At 41.0% G+C, this 21,333-nt stretch overlaps 1 protein-coding gene across 8 annotated transcripts in view; it reads right to left on the bottom strand.

The window, feature by feature from the left end:
• Positions 1 to 21,333, bottom strand: part of ATG7 (autophagy related 7) — a 300,945-nt gene that overhangs the window by 156,257 nt on the left and 123,355 nt on the right. For all 8 annotated transcript variants that reach the window (XR_012657137.1, XR_012657138.1, XR_012657136.1 and 5 more), the window contains one exon: positions 12,283 to 12,405. Coding sequence is in view for 2 of the 8 variants with exons in the window: in XM_032773136.2 (XP_032629027.1) it covers positions 12,283 to 12,405 (123 nt within the window). In the remaining 6 variants the exon portion in view is untranslated. The remainder of the gene's footprint in view (positions 1 to 12,282; positions 12,406 to 21,333) is intronic.

The following is a 21,333-nucleotide window of genomic DNA, read 5'->3' as shown; positions in this document are numbered from 1 at the left end:
TTTCTTATATAGTCCCCTATTACTCCCCACCCCTGTCCCGATTTTTCACATTTGCTGTCTGGTCACTCTACTTTAAGCATTTGAGATATCCCATTCCAATCTAGCAATGCACTTAGATATGTGCTTTACTCCCAATGACTACATTGCACTTAAGAACATGATTAAAGTTAAGCATGTGCTTAAGTGTTTTGCTTAAACAGTGGCAGTTGATTTTGAAAGAGATATGGCCACTATATGTGAGTGAGCCCTCTGGGGGAGCTGGAGGGGGGGAACTATCAAGAAAATCTCAAAAGTCCTCTACAAATGGTAATAACTCTTCTATTCCAGTGGGATAATCCCACCCATTAACATTATTAAAGAGTCAGTCTTTACTTTGTGCACGCTAGCACGTCAATACAGGTTACTCTTCACTACCTAGTGGTCATATTTCTATCAAGAAAACTGTTATTTTAGAATATATTAAATCCAATGAGTTTTCAAAACCAACTGAACATTACACACTTAACAGTTGTGCCTGAACCAGATGGCAAGTACAGTAGCAGATTTTAGAGATGCACTTTAATATGCAACCATTTATCGTAGGGCCAGGCCAAGGTAAAGCCTGGAAGTGGTTCATTTTGCCTCTGATCCTATCCCTCCAATTTTGACATAATGAGTAAACACTGCTCAGACTCTTCCTCTTTGGTTGTAAAGCCTACGCATGCTGAGCAAGGCTCACAAACCAGACCAGTCCAGGTTAGGCATGGACAGAAAAAGTGCTTTGGGAAATGGAGATGGAATTCATAACTAAGCTGGGGCTGCTCCCAAAGAGAACTGTCTCCGGTGGATATAAGATCTCAGTGCTGGTGTGGGAGTTTCCCACAGCTTCTATTGGCCTCTAAAGCCATGTGTGTCATTAGGGCTGTTGATGAAGCTGTACATAAATATCTAACTGTTGTTAAAAAACAAAAAATGTTCCACAGGACCCATATTGAAACCAGATGTGAGATGCAGAAGTCAGAAACTTGGTGTCATTTCAAAAGACCCAGCAGAAACATGTGTTAATTGTATTATTTACTTTGCCAAGCAGTAAATTGCCATTCCAATGAAGTCATATCAGATGGCTATAATGCTTTTCCTAAGTATTTTATGTTATTAGAGAGGGAAATTTTTATTGTCTAAAATATTAAAGCTAGTATTTTGGATGACAAATTCTGTTCTTAAGTGGAATAAAATTTAGTGCATTTCAGATTCCTGCTCTTATTGTACACTGAGTTAACGTTGTATTTTATATCTGTAGTTTTAAAAAAATGAATTACAACATTTATAAAGTGGTATTGTTAATACTCAAATATTACAGGCCTGATGGATAATATTAATAAACATTGCAAACTACCCATCCAGTAAATACAGAAATCTTGCATGCTTTACTGCACTTACACTTACACTAGTAAGAATAAAAGCAGATCTACACATAGCTCTCATACAATCTGTAGGAAAGTTAATGGATTCATAACACTAAATGTCATCTGAAATGCTTCACGTAATGCAGTGATACTCTGATTGAGGCTTGCAAGCCACTAGTGCCTCTTTAATGTGTCTCCTGCAGCTCTTTGCACCACATGAAATTAAAACACCGTGTGATTTAATTATTACCCAATCTAAGTTATTAACCAATCAGGATGATTTTACTATGTTATTAAACAACTGTAACTGATAAAATAATAATAGTGGTCAGTTGTTTTGCTTTGAGAACTATATATATATATATATATATATACACACACACACACACACTAAATATTTCGCATCATATTGTTTAAATTTGAATGTATAGTACTATAGGAAATGAAACAAATTCACACTACTGTGGCTCTTTTGGGAACTATTGATCACTAATTTGGCTCCTGAACCACTGAGGTCTGACTATAACTGATGTAACGGATATATATTTCTTAAATGGAACATACATTGACCAAAGAAAATCAACTGCCTGCCTGTTTCCTCTGCATGTTAAGACCCAAAATTTCTCTGGGTACATAAAAATGTGTTAAATCTTTAAGAAGCAACCTGTTTAAGCTACATTTAGGTATTGAAAAAGGAAAGTACTTGGGCATGTGCTTTTAAGTCCATTCCTATGCAGTGAAAGCACTTAAGAATGTGTTTAAGGGACACAAGCACGGGCTTTAAATTCTGTAGTGGGGGGCCCAAAACTGGATGCAATACTCCAGATGTGGCCTCACCAGTGCCAAATAGGGGGGAATAATCACTTCCCTCGATCTGCTGGCAATGCACCTAGTAATGCAGCCCAATATGCCGTTAGCCTTCTTGGCAACAAGGGTACACTGCTGACTCATATCCAGCTTCTCATCCATTGTAATCCCCAGGTCCTTTTTTGCTGAACAGCTGCTTAGCCTGTTGGTCCCCAGCCTGTAGCAGTGCATGGGAGTCTTTTTTTCCTAAGTGCAAGACTCTCACTTGTCCTTGTTGAACCTCATCAGATTTCTTTTGGCTCAATCCTCTGGACCATATCCCTACCCTCCAGTATATCTACTCCCCCCCCCCCCACAAGCTTAGCGTCAATCGTGAACTTGCTGAGGGTGCAATCCATCCCATCATCCAGATAAAGATGTTGAACAAAACTGGCCCCAAGACCAACCCCTGGGGCACTCCGCTTGATACCGGCTGCCAACTAGACATTGAGCCGTTGATCATTACCCATTGAGCCCGACAGTCTAGCCAGCTTTCTATCCACCTTGTAGTCCATTCATCCAATCCATACTTTTTTATCTTGTTGGCAAGAATACTGTGGGAGACTGTATCAAAAGCTTTGCTAAATTCAAGATATATCATGTCCACTGCTTTCCCCATATCCACGGAGCCAGTTTTCTCATCATAGAAGGCAATTAGGTTGGTCAGGCATGACTTGCCCTTGGTGAATCTATGCTGACTGTTCCTGATCACCTTCCTCCTCCTCCTCCATCAGTTCCCTAAGGGAGTCAAAGTCTGCTTTTCTGAAGTCTAGGGTCCGTATTTTGCTACTCTCGTTTCTCCCTTTTGTGAGGATCTAGAACTCAACCATCTCCTGGTCACTGCTGCCCAGGTTGCGACTCACTTCTACTTCCCCTACCAATTCTTCCCTGTTTATATGCAGCAGGTCAAGAGCAGAATGGTCCTTGGTTGCTTCCTCCAGTAGTTGCACCAGGAAGTTGTCCCCAGTACTCTCCAAAAACTTCCTGTATTGTCTGTGCACTGTTGTATTGCTCTCCCAGCAGATGTCAGGGTGATCAAAATCCCTCATTAGAACCAGGGCCTGTGTTCTGGAAACTTCAGTTAATTGTCCAAAGAAAGCCTCATCTATCTCATCCTCCTGGTCCAGTGGTCTATAGCACATGCCCACCACGGCATAACCCTTGTTGCTCTCACTTCTAAACTTAACCCAAAGACTCTCAACAGGCTTTTCTCCAGTTTCACACTGGTGCTCTGAGCAATCATACCACTCTCTTACATACGGTGCAACTCCTCCACCTTTCCTCCCCTGCCTGTCCTTCCTGAACTTTTTATACCCATCCATGACAGTGCTCCAATCACGTGAGCTACCCCACCAAATCTCTGTTATTCCAATCACATTATAGTTCTTTGACTGTGCAAGGACTTCCGATTCTTTCTGCGTGCTTCTCAGGCTTCTTATATTTGTGTACATGCACCTAAGATAACTAGCCGATTGCCCTGCTTCCTCAGTATGAATCAGGAGGCCCCCACACTGCACCTCCTCATAGTGTTCCTCCCGGTATCCAACTTACCTCAGGACTTAGGTCACCGTCCCCTGGCGAACCTAGTTTAAAGCCCTCCTCGCTAGGTTAGCAAGTCTGCCTGAGAAGATACTCTTCCCTCTCTTCGTTAGGTGGATCCCATAGCTTTCTAGCAATCCTTCATCCCAGAACAACATCCCATGGTCGAGGAACCAAAAGCCCTCTCTCCAACACCACCTGCATAACCACACATTTACTTCCACAATTCGATGGTCCCTACCTGGGCCTTTTCCTTCTGCAGGGAGGATGGACGAGAACACAACTTGCACCGCAAACTCTTTTATCCTTCTTCCCAGAGCCACATAGTCTGCAGTGACCTGCTCAGTGTCATTCTTGGCAGTTATCATTGGTGCCCACGTGGAGAAGTAGGAAGGGGTAGCGGTCCGAGGCCTTAATCAGTCTCAGCAGACACTCCATCACATCCTGAATTCTAGCTCTAGGCAAGTAGCACACTTCTCGAGTCTCTTGGTCTGGTCGGCAGATGGATGACTCTGTCCCCCTTAGGAGGGAGTCCCCGACCACCACCACCTATCTCTGCCTCTTGGAAGTGGTGGTCGTGGAATGCCCGTCCCTAGGACAGTGCATCTCATGCCTTCTAGTCGATGGGGTCTCCTTCTGACCCCTTCCCTCTGATGGCTCTTCAAAATCATTCTCCGCAGTAGTACCTGTGCAGAGAACCTGGAAACGCTTTCTTTCTTCTATCTGAATAGAGGGTACATGGCTTTTCCTCATTCTTCTTCTGAAGGTCACATGCTGCCAATTTTCTTCCCTGTTCTGCGCTGCCCTCTCTGATTCTTCTCCAGAACCAAATGCTGACTTCTGCCCTGAAAGTCTTCATTTTCTCTGATGCAATGCAAGGTTGATATTTGTGTCTCTAATCCTTTAACCTTCTCTTCCAATATGGAGACCAGTTTGAACTTAGTACAGACAAAGTCACTTCTATCCTCTGGGAGAAAGACAAACATGGCACATCCTATGCAGGTCACAACAGCAGATCAGCTGATGAGACTTTGGGAAAAAAATGATTACAAGATTTTTGGTCCACTCATAAAACTCAAACAATTTCCTATTAAATTTCAAACTTGCTTATATATTAATCCCCAGTTGCAACTGTGGCAATGGACTAACTTTACCAAAGGAAGGAAGAAAAATCTTTTGTAGTTATTAAAAGCTGATTTTTATGGTCTCCAGTACCATATAATATCTAACAACACTTCCATGAGAAGTCTAATGAGTGCTGGAAGATAAGCAGCCCTGTAACAGGAGCAATCATATATGTATAGTTACGAGCGAGGACCTATTTATCCTAATTAAGTTCTGTAACTCACAGGAAAAAGCCCTAACACACATCTTAAAACATACAAAAATTTTCTTTAGTCTTGCCTTGCATACAGTCATAGCAAATATAAGACTACCTGGAGTCAATCTAAAAATAATATTTACATTTAATTATCATGTAAACACATATGAAGATTAGGATAGCACATTCTCCCCAAAAGGTAGCTCAGCAATAACCATGCCCCTCAGTGAGCCTCAAAAATCATCAGGCAATGCTCCCCAGAACACCAGTATAAGTTGTATTGGCCTTATTGTGTAAGTAAACTGACCTCAGATAAACAATTTCTACAGGCAGGACATTAAAGGTAAAAAACATTAACAGAAATAATAGCACACAAACTCAGTTGTGCACATTCTGTAAAGCAATTTTTACAAAACCTCGTACTCTGAGAAGAGATCCATTCTTCTTATTACGAAAGTGTCAGCAATGGCAAAAATGCAACAAAGAGCATTATATTATAGGAGGCATTACATATCAAAGAAAGGTGTTAGTAGTTATTATTCCAGGTAAACAGGCTCTAAGTTCATCTAATTTTCAACCTGTTGGACCCTGTTTTTCATGAACACTCTGATTTCATTGGGGTAACAGAAACACAGTTTTGACCACCACAAGCCACAGAAGTTCTCATAAAATACAGGAGAGCTTATTTATTCCAAGGTTTAGCAATTCTAATTTAACCAAAGAATTTCTGTTGTCTCTTGAAAGGAGCAGGGAAGTAATCAGAAAAAGTTTATTTGCATGTACAGTACTGTGGTACTTGGGCTGATTATGATGTGAAAGTTTGCATATGTTGTTTATAGGTTAGACTAATTTTCCTGCCAGCAACCTCAATGTACCTACTATATAGAATGGATCTTATGGAACTGTAGGTTTAATAAATTTAACTTTACATACTATAATTCCACTGATATCAAAGTTAAGCACATGTATAAGTCTTTGCAGAATCTGGGCCCTAATCAGTAAGCAATGGGAATTCCTGCAGTGCAATGGATTGTTCATTGAGATCACACTGGCCCCCCATGAACAAATGATATCTGTACTGAAGTATGGGCAAAACCATAATGCTAAGATTCTTCCATTCTGAACAGCAAGGTTTCTACGGAAAATATGAGGACAATATAAGCAAATTGGAAAAGTGGTTTCAGTCAGGATTCTTTGGGTATGTCTACACTTTGAAATTAGGTTGATTTTATAGAAGTTGATTTTTAGAAATAGATCTTATACAGTCAATAGCGTACGTCCACACTAGGCGCATTAAGTCAGCAGAGTGTGTCCTCACTACAGTGGCTAGCATTGATTTATGGAGCGGTCCACTGTGGGAAGCTATCCCACAGTTCCAGCAGTCTCCGTCGCCCATTGGAATTCTGGGTTAAGCTCCCAATGCCTAATGGGCAAAAACATTGTCATGAGTGGTTTTGGGTACATGTCATGAGTCTCCCCTCCCTCCGCGAAAGCAATGGCAGACAATTGTTTCGCACCTTTTTTCCACGCAGTCGCCATACCATGGCAAGCGTGCAGCCTGCTCAGCTCAGCAACACCATCGCTGTTGTATTCTGGGTGCTGATGGCAGCAGACGGTGCAGTAGGTCTCCAAACCATCGTCATACACCACCTCTGCTGCAACTCTGCTTTGCTGCTATTGCCTCGACAGCAAATTTCTCCATGTTGTGTGTCATGGGATCCTGGGTATGTGTGTTCTTCTTCAGGAAATGTGTACAATGCTAAGTGGTGTCCTCCACCACTTCTGTTGCAACTCTGCTCTCCTGCAGACACCATATGATGGCAAGCATGGAGCCTGCTCAGATCACCGCTGCTGCTGTGTGCATTGTAAACACTTTGCGGAGTATGTGCAGAACCTGGAAAAGCAGGCAAGGAGGTAACGACAGTGTGATCATGATAGTGATGAGGACACGGGCACAGACTTCTGTCAAAGCATGGGCCCTAGCAATTTGGACATCATGGTGGTAATGGGGCAGGTTCATGCAGTGGAACACCAATTCTGGGCCCGAGAAACAAGCACAGACTGGTGGGACTGCATAGTGTCGCAGGTCTGGGATGATTCCCAGTGGCCGCGAAACTTTTGCATGTGTAAGGGCACTTTCATGGAACTTTGTAACTTGCTTTCCTCTGCCCTGAAGCATAAGAATACCAAGATGAGAGCAGCCCTCGCAGTTCACAAGTGAGTGGTGATAGCCCTCTGGAAGCTTGCAACTCCAGACAGCTACCCGTCAGTCAGGAATCAATTTGGAGTGGGTAAATCACCATGGGAGCTGCTGTAATCCAAATAGCCAATACAATCACTGAGCTGCTGCTATTAACAGTAGTGACTCTGGGAAATGTGCAGGTCATAGTGGATGGTTTTGCTGCAATGGGGTTCCCTAACTGTGGTGGGGTGACAGACGGAACGCATATCCCTATCTTGAGACTGGACCACCTTGGCAGCCAGTATGTAAACCGCAAGGGATACTTTTCAATGGTGCTGCAAGCACTGATGGATCACAAGGGACGTTTCACCAACATCGACTTGGGATGGCTGGGAAAGGTGCAAGATGCTCACATCTTCAAGAACTCTGGTCTGTTGAACAGCTGCAGGAAGGAACTTACTTCCTAGACCAGAAAATTACTGTTGGGGATGCTGAAATGACTATAGTTATCCTTGGGGACACAGCCTACCCCTTAATACCATGACTCATGAAGCCATTCATAGGCACCCCGGACAGTATAAGCTGAGCAAGTGCAGAATGGTGGTAGAATGCGCATTTGGACGTTTAAAAGCACACTGGTGCAGTTTAATGACTCGATCAGAGCTTAGCAAAACCAATATTCCCATTGTTATTACTGCTTGCTGTGTGCTCCACGATATCTGTGAGAGTAAGGGGGAGACATTTATGGCAGGGTGGGAGGTTGAGGAAAATCGCCTGGCCACTGATTACACGCAGCCCGACACCAGGGCGGTTAGAATAGCACAGCAGAGCATGCTGTGCATCAGAGAAGCTTTGAAAACCAGTATCATGACTGGCCGGGCTACGGTTTGACAGTTCTCTTTGTTTCTCCTTCGTTGACTCTACTTCCCTGTAAGCCAACCGACCTCCCCTCTTCGATCACCGCTTTCAGAGGCAATGAAATCATTGTTTCAAAATCATGCATTCTTTATTAATTCGTCACACAAATAAGGGGAAAACTCGCAAGGTAGCCCGGGAGGGGTGGGTGAGGAGGGAAGCATTGGGTGGGGTGGTGGAGGAGGGGAGGAGGGAAGGACAAGGCCACACTACAGTTCAAAACTTACTGAATTCCAGCCTTCTGTTGCTTGGGCAATCCTGCCCCCTGCGTTCTTGGGAGTCTGAGTGAGGAGGATATGGAACTTGGGGAGGAGGACAGGCAGTTATACAGGGACTGCAGTGGCGGTCTGTTCTCCTGCTGCCTTTCCTGCAGCTCCACCAGATGCTTGAGCATGTCAGTTTGCTCTCCCATTAGCCTCAGCATTGCATCCTGCCTCCTCTCAGCATGCTCCTCCCTCCTCTCATCGTGTTTATTTAACGCTTTCCTGGACTCTGCCATTGTTTGCCTCCACGCATTTTGCTGAGTTCTTTCAGTGTGGGAGGACTACATGAGCTCTGAGAACATCTCGTTGCGAGTGTGTTTTTTTTGTCTTCTAATCTGCGCTAGCCTCTGGGACGGAGATGGTAGGGGGAGCATAGAAACATTTGCAGCTACGGGAGGAAAAAAAGGGAGAGTAGAATTTAAGAAGATACACTTTACAGAACAAAGGGAAGACTATTTCACATTGAATCAAGTGATTCACACTACATAGCACATGTACTTTTGCTACAAGGTTGCATTTTGCCTCTTATATTGAGTGCCTGCCGGTTTGGTGTGAGACATCACACACGCTCGGCTGGGCAACAGAATTCGGCTTGCAGGCACAGACATGGTAAGGCAAAGGGTTTCGGCTTCTTCAACCTTCGTAACATGTGGGAACAGTTTCAAACAGTAGCACCCTCCTTTCCCATACCACGCAAAGCCTTTTGGGCTGGCCATTTAAAAGGAAGGGCTGCGGTTTTAGGGTGAATGTGCAGCACAATCCAACCCCCCCTCCAAGTCTCTGGGATGACTGCCCCACCACTACCATGTGGCTAGTATCAGGGAAGCTCCTGGTCAGCCATAAACGGAACTCCCTCCATTGCATGGCTAACAGCAGGGATGGTTTATTTTCAGCCAAAGGCAAACAGCCAAAGCCCGGGCCCATTTGCTGCAAGGTTGTTCTGCAATGATTCCAGACTACTTCTTACTGGCCTGGCATGGTAAATTAATCATTAAACATGCTTGCTTTTAAACCGTGTATTATATTTACAAAGATATGTTCACCAGAAGTTCCTTCTTCGGCTTCATGGTCTGGGAGCCCACCTTGGGAGGACTGGGAGGCTATTGGCTCCAGGATGATGAACAGTTCCTGGCTTCCAGGGAGAAGGCATTCTCCGCTTGCCTGCTGTGCATTATGCTATCCTCAACATCCTCCTCATCTTCCTCATCTTCAAACTCCTCATCCCTGTTGCATGAGACTCCACCCTTGCAGGTGTCCGCGGACAGTCGTGGGGTAGTGGTAGGGGACACCCTTAGAATTGCATGCAGCTCATCATAAAACTGGCATGTATGAGGCTCTGACCCAGAGCGATTGTTTGCATCCTTTGTTTTTTGGTAGGCTTACCTCAGCTCCTTAACTTTCATGCGGTACTGTTGTGTGTCCCTGTTATAGCCTCAGTCCATCATGCCCTTGGAGATTTTGGCAAATATATTGGCATTTTGTCTTTTGGAGTGGAGTTCTGATAGCACGGATTCTTCTCCCCATACAGTGATCAGATCCAGTACTTCCTGTTCGGTCCATGCTGGAGCTCTTTTACGATTCTGGGACTTCATGGTCACCTGTGCTGATGAGATCTGCATGGTCACCTGTGCTGATCAGCTCTCCTGGCTGGCCAAACAGGAAATGAAATTCAAAAGTTCCTGGGGCTTTTCCTGTCTACTTGGCCAGTGCATCTGAGTTGAGATGCTGTCCAGAGCGGTCACAATGGAGCACTCTGAGATAGCTCCTGGAGGCCAATACCGTCAAATTGTGTCCACACTACCCAGATTTGACCCAGCAAGGTCGATTTTAGCACTAAACCCCTCACTGGGGAGGAGTACAGAAATCGATTTAAGAGCTCTTCAAGTTGATAAAACAAGCTTGGTTGTGTGGACGGGTGAAAGGTTAAATCGACCTAATGCTGTTAAATTCTGCCTTATCTCATAGTGTAGACCAGGGCTTCATGAGATTAATAGGGTTAAACCGAACTCAATATCTGATAGTATCATGTGATAAATAGAAACAATCAATGTAAAATAACACTTCAAAAAAATCTCATCTGTAAGGAAATTTTTTAAGAATTCAAAAATACCAGGCAACAGTCCAGGGTAAGAATTAAGGGTGTGGCCTATGCTGAGTCACTCTTTTTGCTTAGAAGAGAAACACACACAAATAACATTTTTAAAAATCAGTTTTTTGATTTTTCCCTCAAATAAAAAAGGGTCTGTTTGTTTTAAATTGTGTAAGACAATTGTATATTTCATGCCAACATTAAGTACTGAGGAGACTTTTTAAAGTTCACTAACTGAAATAAAAAATTATGAATACTACTTTAATTACTGCATACAATGTAATATACTACCACAGTTTTTGGAAGAAGCTATTAGTTCTTTATGCCAGAAAATACTGATATTATGTAATTATTCTGAAATGCAATAACAAAAACCAGTTTTTAAAATCTGTGTGTTACAGTTCGTGTTATGCTCCACATTATTAAATGTTTATGCATGTAATCTACTCTGCTGCCCATACATTTTTAATCAGATACTTTCTGCTTTTATAATAAACACCCACTTTAAGTGAAAATTATTGTAGCTCTAGATGTATGAAGTTGTAAACTGCCTCAACTTCATAATAATCTGTATCACTCTACATATTTTTGTAGATAATAGAATATCCACAAATTGACAAGTGGAAACACTTGAATACATTCTGAAACTTGCAGATGATACTCATGAATTAATAAATGTGAAGGGATGCATTATAAATCAGTTCAAATATTATTCCCTTTAATTATGTCAATAGAACAACACAGTCTTCTAAGCAAACTGAAAAAGTCACTGATGTATGGCAATTAGACCAAGGCATCACCACTATTGTGCTAATAAGTAACACCTGAAAAACTGTATAGTACTTGTTTCGTTGTTGGATCCTATCGTTGCAAGTAATGATTTCGGGGGGAGGGGGGGGCGGTTAACAATCTGATTCAATAAACCATCAGGTATTACATGGTTTCTTGTCTCCAGTATCTGTAGCAATTATTTTAAACATGAGACCAAAAGCCAAGTCATCATTATCCCAGAAAACTTGTTAAACAAAACTGATGAGACATTTCCAGCCGAAGAAACAGCTAAAACCTTTTATGCAGGCTACAATAACTGAATAATCACTTCTTAAAGCCAACTTTAAAAACATTCATGGGGTATTACTATATCACACTGCAAAATTAATTATAGATGTAAACAATATAGACATTTATAGGCATCAAAAGGGTCACAAATCATCAAAACACTGTTCAGAACTTTTATCTGTCTGATTTTAAGTGGCACATAGTCAAGATTTTATATATCTTTATTCACTGCATTTTCCCGTAAGCCAGAAAGTGTCTCATTTTTTCCTTTTCACTATGATGGTAGTGGCACATTTTCCACATTCCCCATAACAAAATAGAAATTAACTTTGGATTGACCTAAAAGGCAACTGATTTCTTTAGGAAGAATCACACATTGACACTACTCACTAGACAGTTACTTCTTCTTATAAGTAACTTCCCCAAAAACTGATTGAGTCAAATCTTATGCTCTTAGAAGAACTGGCTACCTCACCCTTACAATGATATTTGTAACCCTAAGATGTTATATTGTTATCTCACTGCACAGTGTGACACACACAAATGATTCTCTAAACAAAATGTCACTGATCAATTCTAACAGTGAATCATTTGCTCCAATATTTATAACGCTGAATATTAAGGATGAGGTACCTTTTGCCATTATGTGTTTAGTCTCTAAAGTCTGAAGTGTATTTTCTTACCTCAGCATCTTGAGTTTCCTGATGTAATAAAGTCAGACCTGTTAGGTCTTCTAAGAAGGAATGTGAGGAATTAAAAACTTTTGCAAGGAAATTAAACCCCTCTCGCTCATACTGGTCAAGGACCTGTGAAACAGACAGAAAAGGATATAAAGACAACATGAAAAGGTTTACTATTACTCATTGCTACATATAGTCTATGAAATAAAGGATGAGCTTTTCGCACACCATACAATTACTGTGCAATGGCTAATGAAGAAAATCACAGTGGGGTAGGGATGAGGAGAAGAATTGACACAGTATTACATTTTCATACCACTGCAGAGAATCTTTCATTTCAGAACTACCAATACAAAAAATGCCAATAAAAAAAGTTGTATTCTCCAAAATCATGCAGAAAAATTTTGAAGATTCTGTAGAACCTGGTGGAAACCTCCATTACACTTTATTTGTTCTGTTTTGTACATCATGTACAACTGGGACAAAATGTTTAGCTATCCCAACACAGAGTGCATATGTCATTCCTTTGAAAAGAGTTCTATTTTATACAGAATTTTTAATTTCCTAATGGTATGACTTTTTAATCACATACTATAGAAAATTAGTATATTGTCCCCCATTTATTTCTTCCCATATGTGATATAGATACATTGCATATACAATTTCTCTCGCATATTTTTTTCTGTCCATTTTGAAAATTCCTCCCAATCACCACATCATCTGAAGTAGAATGCTAAGCACTTCTGGATAAGAACCAAGAGCATGCCACAAGCTGAAATGTTTAGGAAAAAATTATCATGTTATGTACTGTTCATATTCCAACTTTCAATGTTTTTGTGGTGAAACAGCTGGGAACTGTACTGCTAATTCCTATTAATCACATTCACTCTGTTTCAGAAGGTAGGCAGCTTCCCCTAAAACTGAGGCTACATCTTCACTACCCGCAGTATCGGCGGGTAGCAATCGATTGCTTGGGGATCGATATATCGCGTCTCATCTAGATGTGATATATCAATCCCTGAACGCGCTTATATCAATTTCGGAACTCCACCAACGCAAACGGAGTTGCGGAGTCGACATGGGGAGCCACGGGCATCGATCCCACGCCGTGAGGACAGTGAGTAATTCAATCTTAGATACCTCGACTTCAGCTACGTTATTCACATAGCTGAAGTGGCAGATCTGAGATCGATTTTCCCCCGTAGTGTAGACCAGCCCTGAAGTAGTTCATTCTCCCTGGATTGCAAACGAAGCTGGAAGTGCTGCAGCTAGTACTCTCTTTAATAATCACTAAATGGATTCAGCTAAGTGAGACTCAATGTAAGTGATTATATTTTGTTTTATTTTAAATGAAGCATCCATTCAATGATCCTCCTATATGTATTGTATTATAAAACAATTTACAAGTCAGAAATGAAGACCTTCTTGTCCAGTCATTTAAAATTAACCAAAATCACCTCTTACCCCTCTTCAGCAACCTCATTCTTTTCTAGTCCAACCTCTCCTCAAAAGCCTAGGAGCACAAACAGGCCTTAAATTGCTGTAGCAGAAAATTGTGGGAACTTGCACAGACTGTCAACATTCATCATTAGAGATGCGGCAGAATATGTCTACAGGGCTTTCCCATAGGGTTCTCTAGAACTTCCGGCAAACTGCCCCAGGGGAATCTAATAGTTTTCAGCCGACAGCACTAGAAGTTTAATTGGCTAAGGAGTCTGGTACATTGAGTCAAATCTTATTGTTAGATGTTCATTTAGCAGCACTATTAGCTACTGCATACTTAGGTTTCAATGCATTACAGACAATTATGAAAGAATGAAAAATATTTTATATTAAAGAGGAGGAAAGCTTCTTCAAAATTCAGATAGTTACACAGTTCTGGAGGTGGTACTTCTGAAATGGAAATCTCTGAATGCTGACACCAATAATCTCTTAACAGCATTAGTCTGAGGAAGGACAAATAAATGGATACGACAGAATGAAGAATTAAGCCTCTTCTTAAATCAAGCCATACACATTTCAACACGGAGACATTAATAGTACTACATGTTCTGGTAGGAAATCTGCAGAAACTATTATTAATACTCCAGAGATGTATTTCACCATACCAGGGTTTATGCGTTATCTCTTTAGTGCATAGGTCTGTGTGAGAAGTTAATCGAGTAAGATGACAAACTGTTTACAAATGTACCAGTATTCCTTGCTTGCATAATGATATTTTTTAAAATTCACTCCTTAGAAATCAAAACACCACCCTTAGCTAAGTGCACACAATGTATATGTAGAGAATTGAGAAACAGCTTTCCATTTGAGATGTGCCTTTCTTAACATTGTCTAGCATATACTGCAATACCTTTTCAAACTACTCTTTGAAAAAAAATATATATATATATTTTAATGACAACTCTCTGTTCCAAAAGTCTATTAAAAGCAACCAGATGTGCAGCAGTTTCTTGCATCTGGCTCTTCGTGAAACACTGCACATAGAAGTCAATTTATAAGCTTGGACCGTGTTCAGAGTTAACTCTGCAGACTACATGCAGGTCTATCATCATTATCTGATATGTGTTATTAATTTACTTTGTTGGAACCAGAATACAGAGTTTATATGACATCTCCTTAATGATGTAGGCCAGATTATATGCATGGTATGTAACAGCAACACACAGTCCACTTGCCATAAACTGTAGCATTATCCTGAAACGTTAGAAGCATGTCAAATATAAAGTAGATAACATAACATATTGGTCCTTGCCCACAGTTAAAATCTGAAGGATGCACACTACTTTTGGATAATCAAATGCTAAGGAAGTGGAAAAAAAGTAATGCAGGCTTAAGTGACCAAGTATTAATGAAAACATACTCTCAAAGGTTCAATCAGTTTTTAAATCATGTGTATTTTCTTTTGTTAATACTAACAACTTGGAAGCTATAAACAAGTAGTTACACATGTCAAATCCCTGGCACAATCCTTGTCCCCCTGCTGCTTCCTCTTGCCCCCAGTGAAATACAGCACCAGCCCAATTTCCCTCTCCTAAATTCTGTTTCCTTCTGCTCTCCTAAACCCAGACATTAGATTCTAGCCAAATGCCCATCTCCTAAATTCCCAGGAATTGTGACTCAACTCAGATTTGAACCTTTCCTGCTGCTGCTTCCCTCCTGGGCCCAGTATCATTCCTTCATCAGCCAGAGTTCTGTATACAGATTGCCATGCTTTATTTCAAGAATGCCTCTAAGCCTTTCTATATTTGCCAAAATAGCTGTGCATGAATACTTATGTTTGCATTATGTGTACTTGCAAATGAGCAGCTTTCATGATTGCACTGACATTTTCAGTGCACGGTATTTGTTTTGGATGGATGACCTGGAAGTGGAGGAATTTTTCTGTATGTTGTTGTAATGCTTCTTTGTAATGTGATCAGTATGGAAGTTCCAATTAAATGTACTTTTTAAAAAAAGGTATGTTAATAAAATATGAATATTAATAAAATAAGGTATATTAATTTATAAAACTATGAGCTTAGGGTATATTATTTTGGGGTCTGTTAAATTGTAACAGAACCTACTTAAATTATGTATGAATATTATACTATTACGACCAAATTTCCTATTGCTATAAATTGATCTTAAACTATATTTTTCTAGAGTTGAAACTCAATTCTGTTATACATGCACACTTTCATGTGAACATGTTGCTGGCTTCACATGATCCTACGATGGTATATTTAGGTTAGGAAGGCAAAACATGAGAGTACAGGGTCAGTGTCTTGAAAATCTATAATATCAACCTAGACAGACATCGCTTGTAGAGCACTCTTCTACAAGCCTTGTGGATGGGGGGAGGGAAAGCGGCAGACGTGGTATATCTTAACTTTAGGAAAGCTTTTGATACTGTCTCACATGACGTTCTCATAAACAAACTAGGGAAATGCAACTGGAAAACCATTCCCAGAGAAAAAAGAACAGGAGTACTTGTGGCACCTTAGAGACTAACAAATTTATTTCAGCATGAGCTTTCGTGAGCTACAGCTCACTTCTTCGGATGCACAGAATGGAACACACAGACAGGAGATATTTATACATACAGAAAACATGAAAAGGTGGAAGTATGCATACCAACAGGAAGAGTCTGGGAATGGTTGGGTCATTACACTAATTGAATCTATTTCCCTATGTTAATTCTCCTCACACCTTCTATGGGTCATCTTAATTATCACTTCAAAAGGTTTTTTTTCTCCTGCTGATGATAGTTCATCTCAATGGATTAGACTCTTCCTGTTGGTATGCATACTTCCACCTTTTCATGTTCTCTGTATGTATAAACATCTCTTGTCTGTGTGTTCCATTCTATGCTTCCGAAGAAGTGAGCTGTAGCTCACGAAAGCTCACGCTGAAATAAATTTGTTAGTCTCTAAGGTGCCACAAGTACTCCGGTTCTTTTTGTGGATACAGACTAACAGGGCTGCTACTCTGAAACCTGTCATTCCCAGAGAGTAGTTATCAATGGTTTACAGTCATGCTGAAAGGGCAAAACAAGTGGGGTCCCACAAGGATCAGTTCTGGGTCCACTTCTATTCAAAATCTTCATCAATTATTTAGATAATGGCATAGAGAGTACACTTATAAAGTTTGTGGACAAAACCAAGCTGGGAGGGGTTGCAACTGCTTTGGAGGATAGCATTAAAATGCAAAGTGATCTGGACAAACTGGAGAAATGGTCTGAAGTAAACAAGATGAAATTTAATAAGGGCAATGCAAAGTACTCCACTTAGAAAGGAACAATCAGTTGCACACATACAAAATCGGAAATGACTGCCTAGGAAGGTTTCAGAGTAGCAACCATGTTAGTCTGTATCCGCAAAAAGAACAAGAGTACTTGTGGCACCTTAGAGACTAACAAAATCCTAGGAAGGATTACTGCGGAAAGGGATCGGGGGGTCACAGTGGATCACAAGCTAAATGAGAGTCAACAGTGTAACACTGATGAAAAAAAACTGAACACCATTCTAGGATGTATTAGCAGGAGTGCTGTAAGCAAGAAACAAGAAGCAATTCTTCCACTCTACTCTCCACTGATTAGGCCTCAACTGGAGTTTTGTATCCCATTCTGGGTCACACATTTCAGGAAAGATGTGGACAAATTGGAGAAAGTCCAGAGAATATCAACAAAAATGATTAAAGGTCTAGAAAATATGACTGATGAGAGAAGACTGAAAATATGGGTTTGTTTAGTCTGGAAAATAGAAGACTGAGAGGGGACATGATAACAATGTTCAAGTACATTAAAGGTTGTTACAAGGAGGAGAGAGAAGAATTGTTCTTCTTAACCTCTGCAGATAGGACAAGAAGCAATAGGCTTAAACTTCAGCAAGGGAGGTTTAGGTTGGACATTAGGAAAAATTTCCTAACTTTTCAGGGTGGTTAAGCACTGGAATAAATTGCCTAGGGAGGCTGCAGAATCTCCATCATTGTTAAACTTGCTCTTAAAAATCTCCAAAAACTTGTCAGGGATGGTCTAGATAATACTTAGTCCTGCCATGAGTGCAGGAGACTGGATTAGATGACCTCTCAAGGTCTCTTCCAGTCCTATAATTCTATGATTCATGTAACAGGTCCCAAGATTTTGAACAACAAAACCAAAAAGAGCTAACAACAAAATATGTTTTAAGTTGAATACTTCATTGACTACAGGCATATTTCTAGTCTTAGAAACAGAAAACTAAACTTTACCTTGGACCAAACTAAGAATAGAGTCCATGTAAGTTTCACAACCCAAGGTACAGGACCAAAAGAAAGTGGTAAGTCAAGGAGCCTATCATGGAGAATGTCCTTGCAGCAACTCCATGTGTACTGATCTCAACAGTAGTAGCATCACACAAAGGAAGAAAAATGGTCTTTCTGGTAGGATAGACCTAGACCATTTCGGGATTTATTTATAGGTCAATGTCAACATCTTAAACTCCACCTGAAATTCTCAGCCCATATTTATTTATTCAATTTATAACTACATCTCTACCCTGATATAACGCGACTCGATATAACATGAATTCGGATATAACACGGTAAAGCAGTGCTCGGGGTGGGGGGTGCGCACTCCAACAGATCAAAGAAAGTTCGATATAACACAGTTTCACCTATAACACAGTAAGATTTTTTGGCTCCTGAGGACAATGTTATATCGGGGTAGAGGTGTACCACATGAACGAGTGCCCATCCCAAGCTCTGGTCATTCTTTAAAACTCTTAAATAATTAATTTTTAATAGACTCTGACAATTACCCACCCTTAGCACTAGCTGAACCGAAGCAAGAGAGTAACAAAACTTGCATTTCTCACTAAATAAAAATGCACTTCCTCATTAACTTTGCTAACAGCTTTATCTACACATTGATTAGGAGGGATGACAGTGCAGAACCTGTTGGTACTCCACAAGAGAGAAACCTCCAGGCTGAAGAGCTATCACCCAACACTGTTCTCTGGGAGCTCTCTGAGAGAAAAGAACAAAGCCATGCAAGAGCAGCCTTATTCACTCCAGCCAGAAACAAGACACTGAACACCTCTTGACCCACAGTGTCAAAAACATAATAATTCAACTTCCGATCTTTATCCATCACCAGAAGATGACCGTCAATCAACATGACAAGTGTGGTCTCTATTCTGTACCCAGGTCAGAACCACAACTGATAAGAATCTAGGAAGTCAGAGGTATCCAGGTATACGGAGTTCTCTTACCACAAACTTTTCCCTAAACTTAACCAAATAAGGAAGATTAGACAGTGGTCAGTACTAGCTATCTTGTCAGCATCAGGCGATACAGAGCTCAAGCACATGCTTTCTCTAGTGCAAATGGCACCCTGTCTTTACCTGAAGAAGAGTTCTGTTTAAGCTCAAAAACTTCTCCCTCTCATCAACAAAAGTCGGTCCAACATATTAGCTCACTCATCCTGTGTCTCTAATACCCTGGGATCAACACTGCAAAGTGTCACTGACAGTTTCCACCACTAAAAGATTCTATAATTCCCACCCACTTGCCTTTGCCAGTCAGGAAGGACAAAATATCCAAAGCAAAGATTATGGCATGAAGTTCTCCCAGCACATCCAGACACTGGGTTGAGCTCTAACATGGAAGACTCGGCATTTGTCCCTTCCAAATATTGCTCTTCCTCTTCAGATTCAGTTAACTGAGTTTGAATCAGACTGATTTTATCCACAAAGCAACCTGAAATTTCATCACCACAAGAAGGCCTTTATAATTAAAAATTGTATCAATTTTCTGAATTAAAAATAAATAAACAAACATTAAACTATAAAAAGGGAGAAATAGTAGCAATCGGTATTTGACATAGCATCAATATCTGAACAACATACACTGTACTACAGAAATACTCTCAGGTGGAAGCATGAGATGCATTTGTAGCTATAGAACATAATAAGGAAGTAGAAGACAGACGGAGAAAGATTATTCATCCCAAACTCCCATGCCAAAAGACCACACAAGCATACTCTGGCAGGTAGTCAGGAATAAATCAGACATCAGCTAATCACAATATAATTTCCAAAAAGTATTTCCAGATTAAATAAGTGCCCAATTTGTTTTTGTGCACAAAGGGAATTCTCTCCTGTTTAACCATGTCCCAAAGGGCAGGAATCATAAGTTCTATGGTTGGTGTGGTTTTGCTTTTCTACTTCACTAGAATTATTTTCTTTGCTGCTAATACAGTTCTCAGGACATCAAGATGATTGGCCTGAACAGGGCTTTCACTGGAGGACAAATATGTGAGATATGGCATTGTGATAAAGCCTCTGTCCCAAATCTGGACCTTAGTGTCCAAAATCTGGGGGCTTAGCATGAAACTCCCCCAAGCTTATTACCAGCTTGGATCTTATCTCGCTGCCACCATCCAAAGTTTTTCCAGGGTTTTGGCCCCCTCTCGGGGTTCCCCAAACCTTTCCTTGGGGGACCCCCTTTCTGATCTCCCCAAACCTCCCTGGAGAGACCCCCCAAGCCCAGGAGTCCTAAGTCTTACCGCAAGGGAAATACCTCCCTTCCCTTCCCGTCCCTCCCTCTCAGACGTTCCTCTCTGGGCACCTGAAGGAGTTGATGTAACTCTTTACATCACAAACCAAGAAACCTGTCTCCTTCTTCCACAAAGAGACAAACCTCCAGCACAAGGAACAGAGCTGATTCTTTCCTCTTTCCCGTAGCTTTTTCCCGCCTGGGACAACAGAGACACACAGAATGTAAGGTTCCCCTCCATCTGTCTTCCCTTGAGAGAGACAGTATACCCTGGTACAGAAATTTCTATCCCTGCCTAACTAAGGAAAAGAAATTTCCAAAAGAAAAAAACTTTATATAAAAAGAAAAGAATTACATAAGACTATAAACTAAACACTGCATTAAGAGATCAATAAGGGATATTGCTTATAGAAAATATGAATAAACAGTCTGATTCAAAAAATAGCCAATTTAAACCAGTCCAGCAATTACACACATGTAATACAACTTACAATATCAACCTATTGCTTTCCTTTTGACTCACACTTGGTAACAGAAGAGTAGAAAGAAGCTTGAAGTAGAAAGAAAGATGTCTCACCATAGCGGAGAAACAAAAGACACAGATCCCCAATTTCCTCCCTGACTTTTAAAAATCCAGTTTCTGATTGGTCCTCTGGTCAGGTGTTTGGTTCCCTTTGTTCACCCTTTTCAGGTAAAAGAAACATTAAGCCTTACCCATCTATTTATGACAGGCATTATCAAAGCCATCTTCTATATAGTGTAGATGTACATATACACTTATCTATTAAAATATATTACTGTGACACTCACCAGGGATTCCCAGGGTTGAGAGACACAGCAGATGGTGATGAGGTGCATCCACTCCCTGAAACCACCAGCCTCTGGCAACATAAGCACTATCTTCCATGCCTGTGCAGGCCCTGCTCTCTGTACAGGAAGTAGCAGGCACATACCAATCCCTGAGTCCTCAGATCATTCCCTGCAGTTCATAGGTGCTAGAACTAGGAGTGCGGTGGTGCTACCGCACCCCCTGGCTTG

Source organism: Chelonoidis abingdonii, chromosome 17, assembly GCF_003597395.2.
Source record: "Chelonoidis abingdonii isolate Lonesome George chromosome 17, CheloAbing_2.0, whole genome shotgun sequence".
In the NCBI taxonomy this organism is placed as follows: domain Eukaryota; kingdom Metazoa; phylum Chordata; order Testudines; family Testudinidae; genus Chelonoidis; species Chelonoidis abingdonii.
This window is presented reverse-complemented; position numbering and strand designations above follow the sequence as displayed.